This window comes from Sander lucioperca, chromosome 1 (genome assembly GCF_008315115.2).
Source record: "Sander lucioperca isolate FBNREF2018 chromosome 1, SLUC_FBN_1.2, whole genome shotgun sequence".
NCBI lineage: Eukaryota > Metazoa > Chordata > Actinopteri > Perciformes > Percidae > Sander > Sander lucioperca.
In genome coordinates, this window is record NC_050173.1 from 35,442,376 (window position 1) to 35,454,136 (window position 11,761).

Here is an 11,761-nt window from a genome sequence, read left to right on the forward strand (position 1 = left end):
TTGTTGTGTGTAGTGGGAACATTTACATAAATGTCCCTGATACAGTTATTCTGGAACTCACTTCATTAATTAGCACTTAGATTCCTCATTCTTTAATAACAAAAAAGCATAGCTACTCACACATTCTTGGAAAAGAACAATACATTTAATTTAGCAACAGTACAACAATATTAATAGATTCCTTGCTATGTAGAATTATTTTATAATATTGCTCAGAAATATCATATTTATTTCCAAACTAGGTTATATAGAAATAGGGTGCCAGAGGGACCAAAAAAGTATGCCAGCAAAAGGTTTAGTGAAATCAAAAGTAGCTGAGTATACAGTTACAGGCATGCATTAGTAAGAAATGAATCATATTCCATATTGCCAGCATACCTGCTAAATGCTACAGGCTCTGCTTCCTTCTCAGGTGAACACGAAAAGAACCTTTATCAAACAAATGTTCGACAATGTAAAGTCCTTATTTTATACTATAGTGTGGACACATGCCAAACTTGGCTAACTGACACTAAAAAGGTGAACTATCAGCTCATTGAAAGTGGACAGACTTGAAAAAACTGCCGACGTCAACAGGTAGGTCGGCAGGTAAATGAGTTAACAGGCGCCCTATCAAGCTGTGACAGGTGATGTGATGAATAGCCTACCTGTGAGGAAGCAGCAGGACGATGTTGACAGGACAGGGGAGCTGTCAGAGGAGGCGGGGCCGCTGCCTCTCCAGGAAACACCGTTTAAATGAATAGAGGGAGTGTGCAGTCTGGATAGAACACGGCAGAGGCAGAAGCATCACTCAAATCGGGGAAACTACAAGTCGTTTTCTCACATAAAGGTATCCAGTTACGAAGGCCAAGCTTGAGTCATGTGTGGTAGGTTTACCTATTTCATCGAGTTGATGTATTTAGAAACTTGTAGGAAGTAATTCCAAAATCTTAACATTGCACTGACGAGCTCCTGCTGTGCCCGGTGCTAGTATAGTAGGATACCGATGTCGAGCGAGGGATTCGCAAAGTTATCATATCATACGATTGGTCTCGTGTAATTATACCGATGTTGTTATTGTTTTAGTGGTAATGGAAATAGGAATTCTGAACCGAAACGGTTACATAAATAGCTCTGTTTCTTTTCTTAAAAGCCTTACGCCCAACTGCGACGTGTCAGGATTTTCACTCACGGATGTTGACAGGCAAGCCGTACAGTAAGTTACTGTCAGAGTAACTAAGGGGCAAGTTATTTAACCCTTGTGTTGTCTTCCCGTCCACCAAAATTGACCTGGTTTGGTTTGTTTATAAAGCCTAACGTAGCCTGTAAAGTCTCCCCCAGGTCTGTCTTACATCTTCTTAGCCTTGATTCCAACTTATTACCTTTTACACTTCTTTGAAATTTATGGTCACTGCACCTCATTTGCATGAAATTATGCCTATTTTAAAAAAATATATTTTGACTAATAGTTGAGATCAAAGAAAGGAACATATATGTTCCTTTCTAACATAACTATTAGTTATGTTTATGTATTATCACAGATTTTGAGCGGGTATAAGTTAGCAGCAGGTTTGATATTCGTTTTCGACTTACCCCCGATTCAGTTTCTTCAATAAAATTCCACTACATTACGAGTGTAGTATGTTGAGGACAGTTTAGGACACTGTATCAAAAAAAATGACAATGGTATTTCTCGTTGCTACCGATTTACGAGCGAAAACAGCACTTCAATCTACGTTCCGGCTGTTGGCTGAGTTAGGGACCGTCTACAAATTACAGTGCTCAGGCTGGTGACATATAGACTTATGGGATTCTTTCAGGAAAGAAATCACCAAAAATCATCTTTTGTAATTCTGATTACTGTAGTAGTAGCCAATGGTGGTCTGATAGTTACTACAGGTCATATTTTTGTCATATGTCACATTATAGTGAAACAGGATGGAATTAAAAGTTTAAAATATTCACCAAAAATCAACAAAGGTACATTTCCTCATTCTGATTGCTGTAGTAGTTGCTAAAGGCAGGGTGCTACGTACTACAGGTCATATTATTGTCATATGTCACATTACAGTGAAACAGTATGCAATTAAAAGATTAAACTATTCACCAAAAATCAACAAAGGTACATTTCCTCATTCTGATTGCTGTAGTAGTTGCCAAAGGCAGGGTGCTACGTACTACAGGTCATATTTTTGTCATATGTCACATTACAGTGAAACAGGATGGAATTAATTGTTTAAAATTCAATGAAAAGACATTTTCACATTCTGTTTGATGTAATGGGCTTGTTGCTAGGCTGCTACTTAATGTAGGTGGATTTTTTAGTGTAACAGGACGGGAATAATTATAAAAAAAACACACCAAAGGCATTGTTAACAAGTCATTTTTTAATTACAGAGTAGTAAAGAAGGGTGGATGTAGGCATGGTTCTTAAACAAAAACAAAGCCCAGTGATGAATAAAAATACATGTTCTTATTCTCTTGGATGTAGTTGCCAGAGTATGTCTTATTACAGGTCAGATGACATTATCAGATCATTTATCAAAAGGAGTTGATGGAATAGACATTTTCCTGTTTTGGTTACCTCATTTCCTTGTTTGTTGAATAAGATCCCCTTAATTAGTATTTTTTTCCTCTTTCATTTTGTGGAGCTTAATTTTCTTATTCACTATACTTTTGTTATTCAACCCCTATAGGGCAATATGACCCCAAAATGATCTCACTTTGTAGAATAAACAACATAGAACAAAATCTGTCATGAATAGCCTATAGCTAAGAGACTTGTATTTCTTAACAAAACATAAATAAAAAATATAAATAACATAATATTTATAATAATAAGCGACACTTAAATAAAGATATAAATAAAGTAATAAATAATAGGCAGCGACACTTAAATAAAAATAAAAAATACTGTAATAATAAGAGGCAGAAAAGATAAATAAAAATAAACATAATAAATAATATAATAATGAATCTTTCACGTTGACTTTTCCTCTAACCTTGCCCCACAAAACTTTTACATCGTCACGGATTTTCTCTTTCCCAGTCTTCTATCTTCTACTACAGAACGTAATTTATTAGTAGACAATTGTGAATTGTGAATATTTTAATCTTTTAATTGCATACTGTTTCACTGTAATGTGACATATGACAAAAATATGACCTGTAGTACGTAGCATCCTGCCTTTAGCAACTACTACAGCAATCAGAATGAGGAAATGTACCTTTGTTGATTTTTGTGAATATTTTAAACTTTTAATTCCATCCTGTTTCACTATAATGTGACATATGACAAAAATATGACCTGTAGTAACTATCAGACCACCATTGGCTACTACTACAGTAATCAGAATTACAAAAGATGATTTTTGGTGATTTCTTTCCTGAAAGAATCCCATAAGTCTATATGTCACCAGCCTGAGCACTGTAATTTGTAGACGGTCCCTAACTCAGCCAACAGCCGGAACGTAGATTGAAGTGCTGTTTTCGCTCGTAAATCGGTAGCAACGAGAAATACCATTGCCATTTTTTTGATACAGTGTCCTAAACTGTCCTCAACATACTACACTCGTAATGTAGTGGAATTTTATTGAAGAAACTGAATCGGGGGTAAGTCGAAAACGAATATCCGGCGAATATCAAACCTGCTGCTAATTTATACCCGCTCAGATTTTGACCCGGGTAGACTATGAAAGTAGTGATCGCAATTTTTATTTCAGTGTTGGATGTTATTTTTGGGGAAATTTGGTTGAAAGAAACCCATATTTCTGATATAAAAACTTCGAAAAAGGGGTCAAATTTGACCCGAGGACAACATGAGGGTTAAGCGAGTCACACCCACCGCCACAACTACAGCTATACCTAAAGTTAAACTATTATAGCCTACATATCGCGTCTTTTGACAACCTCACGTGTAAAAAAAAACTCTCGAAACAGGGACATTTACAGCCACACGACAGCACTTCGCCCTCTCCTCGTGTCTGCAAGGAAGAGGCCAAGACTGTGGGAGGTAACAGCAGCCTGCCTACCTGGCTGCTCCAACACTGCGCGCAATGTGCGTCCGTCAATGGTCAGCTGTGTGCTTGAGGGAGCAGAGCTGCCCGAAACATTCCTACACACACACACACACACACACACACACACACACACACACACACACACACACACACACACACATACACACACACGCACACCGGGACAGGAGGCATATAAACAACCCAGCAGCCTCATACTGTCCACAGTTATTTTATCAAATATATTGAATGAATATTGAAGTCAACTTGACTCAGCTCATGCAATTACCTGGAATAACGATATACCATTTCTGCTCTGTCATACAGCCTGTATAGTTTTTGTCCTTCCCAAGCATATTAGTGTTAGTTGAAGATATAGACTATAAAAGATAATACAGCTGAAAGCTAGGAGTTGATCACTGATCTGCCATGTCCTTCCTCAATCATCTATTTAAAAAAAAGTGGATATTGATATCATCTAACTACTGGCAGATGTTTGTTCCTATATCCTACTTTGTAAATGTATGCTTAAATGAAATATACTGAGCTCCCATGCCACTTTGCGCTTTGCAGTTGTGTAAACTCTGCCTACACGGTTTCAGAGGGTTTTTAGTTCTGTTTCTCTTTCTCCCTCTCTAAAAGGGATCTTTGCCTATCTGAATTACCGAGTGCCTCGCACCAGAAAGGAGATATTTGAGACGCTGGTGAAGGGACTGCAGCGACTGGAGTACAGAGGGTACGATTCAGCAGGTAAGACACTTGGCTTCACAGTGTTGACACACACACACACACACACACACACACACACACACACACCATGCACAAAAGTGTATAGTTGTCCTTGGCAGTCCCTGTGTGTCGAGTCCTTAAAAAGCTTCAAGGCATTGAGAAAACACAATCTGGCAGAAAATTTAATTTTTTGGAGTTGAATCACTGCAAATTGTTGTTGGATTTGTACTACCACGCCCTGGTCATTTTGACTGCTTCCTACTGTATACGTGGCACAATTTAGTTTAATAATTACAATCATAGTAATCTTGAATGAATGATGCAAAACCAGTATAACAGCTATAACTGGTTCACAAAGAGACATCACAAAGTGTGGCTTCATTTTGTAAATGAACACACAACTAAGAGGCCTTTACACCCCACAATAAATACCTCAGATGCTGTTTTGCTGCTTACATAGGCCTAACAATAGGCCTTGCTGAACTTGCCCAAGTTTGTACCTTTGTCATTAGTCATAACATATCCATCTGCATTTACATGATGAAGTTAAATTTGACCTCTCATCACTAATATAAGCTTAGTGTCTTACTTACCTCACTATAGAAGTATATATTTCATTGCCCCTCCCTGTCTCTTTGCAGGTATCGCTGTCGATGGCCCTAGGAAGACAGCCACTGACGTCAACGACAACGCCATCTGCTTGATCAAGAAGAAGGGGAAGGTCAAGGCTCTGGATGAGGAGCTTTACAGTGGGTTCATGCACATTTGATCCATATTTCTCACAACAGTTTTTGTATGTAAAACGTACGTTTGTTGCTCTCAGTTTTGAGATATTGTCCTTAGTGTGTCCCGTTTGAAAAGTGTCCATTCTTTTTGTACTTCATTTTGAAGAATTTTTCCAAAAATCCAAAATTCTCCCCCTCTATTGAACATTGTGAGGTGCATTTTTTTCTGACTTTAAAAGTCCCATCACTCTATTCACGGCAGTAAAATGCAGTCTATTCATGTCAGTAAAGGGATTGGTGTTGTGTTTTGCTTGTTCAGAGAAAGACTCACTGGACCTGGATGAGGAGCTGAGCACACACTTTGGCCTCGCTCACACTCGCTGGGCCACACACGGAGAGCCCAGCGCTGTCAACAGCCACCCTCATCGCTCTGACAAGGATAACGGTAATATCTGCCAATGTACTTTAATGCATGCCCACATACACAGTACAGTATATAAATGCATATACTGTAACACCCATGCTCAACTATAAATCTATGCAAAACATAACGTAGGAATGTCAATATTAATGGCGGTTTTAGGCTTTGACAAAGGAAAACAATTATCATCAACTCTGACCTTTTTTTCTGTGACTCTGTGATTATCATGTTATGAATTCCTACATTGTCATCCAGTTATATCATTAAAATAAAAGATGCTATACCCATTCATTTAACAAGCCCTCAGACACTGTAGACTCTGTTCTAACTAAATATACACCCATCTCTTTGTCATTAGTGCGCCATGTTAGTAGGCGTGTCAATAATGTATCTTGGCTTTAGACCAAGGTGTGTATGTTCATTTAAGTCCAAAGTGTGAGAGTTCATATAACAGAAAAGGAGAAACACTAAGTAACTTATGTTTGTATTATATTATGATTTATTACTATATTGTAATGGGTATACAGACCTATTATTGGTTATCATGATAACTTATCATCTTGTTTGTAACTCATATGTGGTGATACTGTTTTTGTGTCATTTTAGTTGCTGCTAAATCCACTGTTTTGTCCACATGCATTAACATTGTAACATGAGAGAGCATTCGAGTTCTCATGACTTAATTCGTTTTTTACCTTTAGCCCCTTTGTCTAATCTGTTCACTCTCATTGACTTTCTTTTAGAGTTTGTTGTCATCCACAATGGCATCATCACCAACTACAAAGAGCTGAAGGCATACCTGGTAAGTCGCATTATCATCTGGACTTTCTCTTGTACAAACAAGCAAGTCCCAACCCTGTTCAGTGCCATCTCAGATCCGCCCACCAGGCTCAGTGTCCTGTATCCTGCTCAGTGGCAAGCCGCTCGGTCACAGTCTCTGTGAGAATCATAACATCCCTTAAATGAGTCATAAAGACTATATAATGTGCCATTTGTTGTATTTATTCAGCTGGGTTTGTTCTAAAAAACAGTCTGTCCACTACATAGGCAACAACTGCAAGCAAAGGACCAACAAAACAACAACATCATGCAAGAATTCTGTTTTTAAATAACTCTAGCTGTCAGCACTAGAACTATCTATTAAGGCAACATTATTCAGTATTACTCATCAGAATCAGAATCAGTTTTATTGGCCAAGTATACTTACATACACAAGGAATTTGACTTTGGTAGCTGTTAACTCTCTATATATTCAGCAAATAGACACATAGTAATATAGATACATACTGTACAATAGAGACAATAATATACATACAGGCACATATCAACATAATATACAAAAATACAAATATACAAATAAGACATAATATCAAGACAAGTACACATGGAGTGGGATGTAAAGTGCAAAAAGTAATAGTGCAAAGTAGTGTGCAAGATGCATATTTGAATGATAAGTATGTAATGTACATACATTACATACTTATCATAAAGGATGTTGATAAGTATTTATTTATTTTTTTGATGGAGGGAGGAAATCTAATTATTAAAAGCTGAAATAACCTTGTCTTGCTTAAATAGCACAACTTTTTGCTGACAAAACCAATGAAGTCTGTTCAGACTATATTGTTGCACATAAAACATTCAGTGTGAAATGACTTAATCGGCCCATGCAACTTAAGTTGTAATATAATCACTTAAGCAAATAAAGTATTAAAGATTTTACCATGTAATTAAGTAGCTAGTTGTTTACACACAACAGTGACATGAGGCAACGTCACAAGTATGACTCTGAATGCTTCATCAAAAAAGTTTAAACATAATTCCAGTTTCCTTCAATCAGCAACATGCAGAAAGTTATGGATTCCCGCCTTAAAACTGAAAGCTTTTACCTTTGTTTGATGTTTGATAGTAATTCTGTCCAGTGTACTAAGCTACAGTTTGGATATTTGTTTTGACACCAACCTTAAGCACTTCATAAAAAGCGACCAAAATAAAAGATTCACATGGAATAAGTAAAAAAATAATAATAATTGCTGCAGTCTGATATTGCAGAATGACTGACAGTATATCCTCAGTGTGTTTGTGTTAATATTAATATAAACTGTACCTTCCTCAGATCACCAAAGGATATGAGTTTGAGTCAGAGACGGACACAGAGGTGATCCCGAAATTGACCAAATATGTTTACGACAACCGAGAGAATGACATCACCTTCTCCACCCTGGTAGAGAGGGTTATTAAGCAGCTGGTGAGTAGCTCACACACAGCTGCACATAACTTCCAACACCGACACAGCTTGCCCCCTGTATAGCAGCACAGCTAGTGTTAGCATGCTAATCTTTGTTTTGTTGTTATATAACAAGATATCAGGGGTTTGCTTCTATTTCTTTGTTCTGCCAGTGAGCAGTGAATGAATGTTACTAAGTACATTTACTCATGTATTGTACTTAAGTACAATTTGAACAGATTTTACCAAAGTATTTCCATGTTATGCTACTCTATACTTGACTACTCTACATCTCAGGGAAATGTTGTACTTTTTACTCCTCTATTTGTTTAATAGCGATAGTTACTAGTTACTTACATAAACAACAGATACGCTTTTATGATATGATGCAGTACTATATTACTAATCTACCCATCTGCATAATGTGTACTTTAACTTTTGGTACCTTAAGTACATTTCACTGATAATACTTATGTTCTTATACTTAAGTAACATTTTAAATTCAGGACTTTTACCTGTAATAGAGTCTTTTTAATTTTTTTTTATTTTTTTATTTTTTACGGAAGTAAAGGATCGGAGTACTTCTTCTACCACTGCCAGTGAGACACACCAAAGTTTATTAACTTCTTAACTTTTTACTTCAGCTCTAGGTTAAGGGATAGACGTTTTTATGACCAGCTTCTTGATAACTGTGAAGGATAGCATCATGTAGCCTAGTGTCATAAAATGTTTCATTGACCATTCATACACACACATACACACACACACACACACACACACACACACACACACACACACTCATTTGCTCATTCTACAATGTGTGCTTGAATTTCCTGTCCATTAAAACATTGTACGGCATCATAAAAACATCTCAACGTCACTATAGCAACCGCCCTCACAGCATCACACGTGACATCATCACTCGTAGAAACAGAATTTTTTGGGGGGTTAGATGGACCAAGCCTCTCTTTTTCCATTGGGTGACTTTCATGCTTCACAGCTTCACACGTTTGATTGGAGTGGGTTCTCTCTCCTCAGAAGAACATAGGAGGCAAAGGAGCCATTTTGGATTTGGAGTAATGGGAACCAGATAGTTAGACAAACGTACAGCCCTCGTCTCCCTCTCTTATCCCCCCACTTTCAACACTGCACACACACAAACACACTCCAAGCCTGTTCTGCTTCTAACCACCGCAGGCAGCATTGCAGTCAGTGCTTTTGAAACACAGCTGATGTTATACAATAGAGGTCTTATTTCTTATCCCCCCCGCCCCCTCACGGTACATCACTACTTACCACACACCCCACCATAACTGCCAAACCCCGCAGGGCCAGAGGAATTTTTTGTTTTTGTCCTGGAATTGTTTTTCTTAAACGTTACATGCTTCCAGGAATACACAACTAACCTTACCTTTATATTTAAATCATTATATTTTGGAGTGTTTCTCCTCCTCTTCCCTGTCAGTCTACTTTAACATTGGTGTATTTCAGTCTTTCATCAAGCTAATGTAAACTCAGTGTTTCCTCTGCTTCTTTTTGTCTCAGGAGGGGGCCTTCGCTCTGGTGTTTAAAAGTCGTCATTACCCTGGAGAGGCTGTGTCCACCAGGTTAGTACACACACACACACACACACTCACACACACACACTGCTAGGACATTTCACTTCACATTTTGGTCCAGTGTCTGTGCAGTGAGCCAGACTCATTGGAGATGAGTCATCCCTGTTATTACAACTATGAAGCAATACTAAATATGATTTAAGGAGAATTTGATTCAGTCATTGTTGCTTAATCTAAATAACATCCATTACATGTGACATGTCGATTCTGGAACCTGCTTTGCTTATGATAATGGGCAATTAAATTGTTATCAGTTTGCGAATGTAAATGTGTGTAAAGTCGCATCCGCCTGCATGTGTCAGTGCTTTCTGCGTCTTAAGACCCAGGCAGAGCAGAGGTTGAATTCAGGTTCCCCCTCTACCTCCTTGGCCTCTGGCCTCTGGGCTGCTGGCTGGCTTCTCTGTGACTCATTAACGGAGAGACTAGAGAGTTTCCTGCTTCTGACGGGAAGTGCCACTGCCGCAAAGACTCCTGGTTATCACTTTACATAATTTTATTTGACTTTATACCTTTCCTGGTTCAGTGAGCCATCATGGATCAGGGGAAAGGGGATTGCTGGGAGCAGGGGAGTGAGAGAGAGAAAAAGGAGGAGGGCAAAAGGGCAACCAAGTGAAGAGAGACACATGGGCCGTTACTTATGGTTTATACAAACAGGTTGCCAGGCAGTGCCAGTGTTGGCAAGGCTGCTTCTTGGTACACCTGCTGCTAAAGTCAGGAAACTGGCATCCCTTTTGTTTATTGTGTGCTTGTAGTTTCTGAAGAAAACAATCTGATATCAGTATATTGCACAGCTTCGGCTTTGCAGTTTTGTGGTTAATATGTTGAATAGTCAGCATTGTCTCCTGGACGGAGGGATGAGGGAAGGTTTGTAATTATCCAACCGCCCTTTCTCGTCAAGCATCAACCTCCTGGCAGGACCTTAAACCTCTTCTTCTCACCTTCTCTTTCTTTAAATTTCTCTCAATCTATTGTTCCTCCATTTTTTTTTTCTTCACCGTTCTGTCTTTCTCTTACCTACTCCTTATTTTTCTTTCATCCCTTTGCTTCCCTTCCTTTTTCCCTTCTCTCTCTCCCTCAGGGTAAATATTGTATTAGATAGTGACCACATGTTTCTGTTTGCAAGCCTTCCCTTTTCAAGCCCCAGACCCCTTAAAACAACCAGCGGTCTTACGTCAGCGTAGCCGAGCCCCAAAGAAGGGCTAAGCAGAGAGAAAAGAGAAAGACAAGAAATAAGGAGAGGCTCTGTGGACGCAGTTTCTCAAGAGGTGTTGTCATATTAAGTAACTCGCCATTAAGAGGTTTTCTTTTGATATACTGTTTGGACTGTGGTCACAAGATAGGCGTGTAAAGGTTTCATCTATTATTAACCTCCTCACACCCTCCTCCTTTACCTGTCAAATATATATGTGTTTGCACCTTCCCTGCTTCACAGCCAATAGGAGAAGCCCACATGATATCAGTAACCAATGAGAAAGCAGTGACTTGGTCCAGGAACTGTGAGCAAATCCTAGACGGATGTAGACGGAGAATGGAGGATCAGTTTACCCGTCTAATGTTCAAGATGAGAATGTTTCGAAAAGATCTGGAATAAGTGGGAGAATGTCTGAGCCTCCGTCTGTACAGGGACAAACCAAACCTCAGGATTGTGTACATAATAATGAAAAACTGAGAGTTAAAAGATTGAGTTTGAGGGAAGAAAAAATGATTGGACGAAAGAGAGGAGAGATCATAAGGAGTGCCAAGGAACTTCAGTTTTGTTTGGAATAATACAGCAGGATAGGATGTCAGGTTACATCAACAGTACCTTTACAAAGCGCCACATGAGAGTGGATGTATCTGACATTGTTGTGTGTCTACAAAGCCTAATCCTCTCTTTTCTCCCACCTCACCCATACTTCCTCTCCCTCTCTCCGCCTCGTCCTCCCTGCCTGCCTCATTCTTGTCTCGGCAGGAGAGGAAGTCCATTGCTCATTGGTGTGCGAAGCGAGCATGAGCTGTCGACCGAAAACATCCCCATCCAGTACAACACTGGTGAGCTCTGTTCT

At 38.9% G+C, this 11,761-nt stretch overlaps 1 protein-coding gene across 1 annotated transcript in view; it reads left to right on the top strand.

The window, feature by feature from the left end:
- The first annotated feature begins 649 nt into the window (after window positions 1-649).
- gfpt2 (glutamine-fructose-6-phosphate transaminase 2) overlaps window positions 650-11,761 on the top strand; it is a 25,483-nt gene continuing 14,371 nt past the window's right edge. Inside the window, exons 1-8 of the mRNA XM_031319428.2 lie at window positions 650-866; window positions 4,638-4,745; window positions 5,366-5,473; window positions 5,769-5,894; window positions 6,614-6,672; window positions 7,987-8,118; window positions 9,643-9,704; window positions 11,668-11,747. Of these exons, the coding sequence (XP_031175288.1) occupies window positions 860-866; window positions 4,638-4,745; window positions 5,366-5,473; window positions 5,769-5,894; window positions 6,614-6,672; window positions 7,987-8,118; window positions 9,643-9,704; window positions 11,668-11,747 (682 nt within the window). The 5' untranslated portion in view covers window positions 650-859. The remainder of the gene's footprint in view (window positions 867-4,637; window positions 4,746-5,365; window positions 5,474-5,768; window positions 5,895-6,613; window positions 6,673-7,986; window positions 8,119-9,642; window positions 9,705-11,667; window positions 11,748-11,761) is intronic.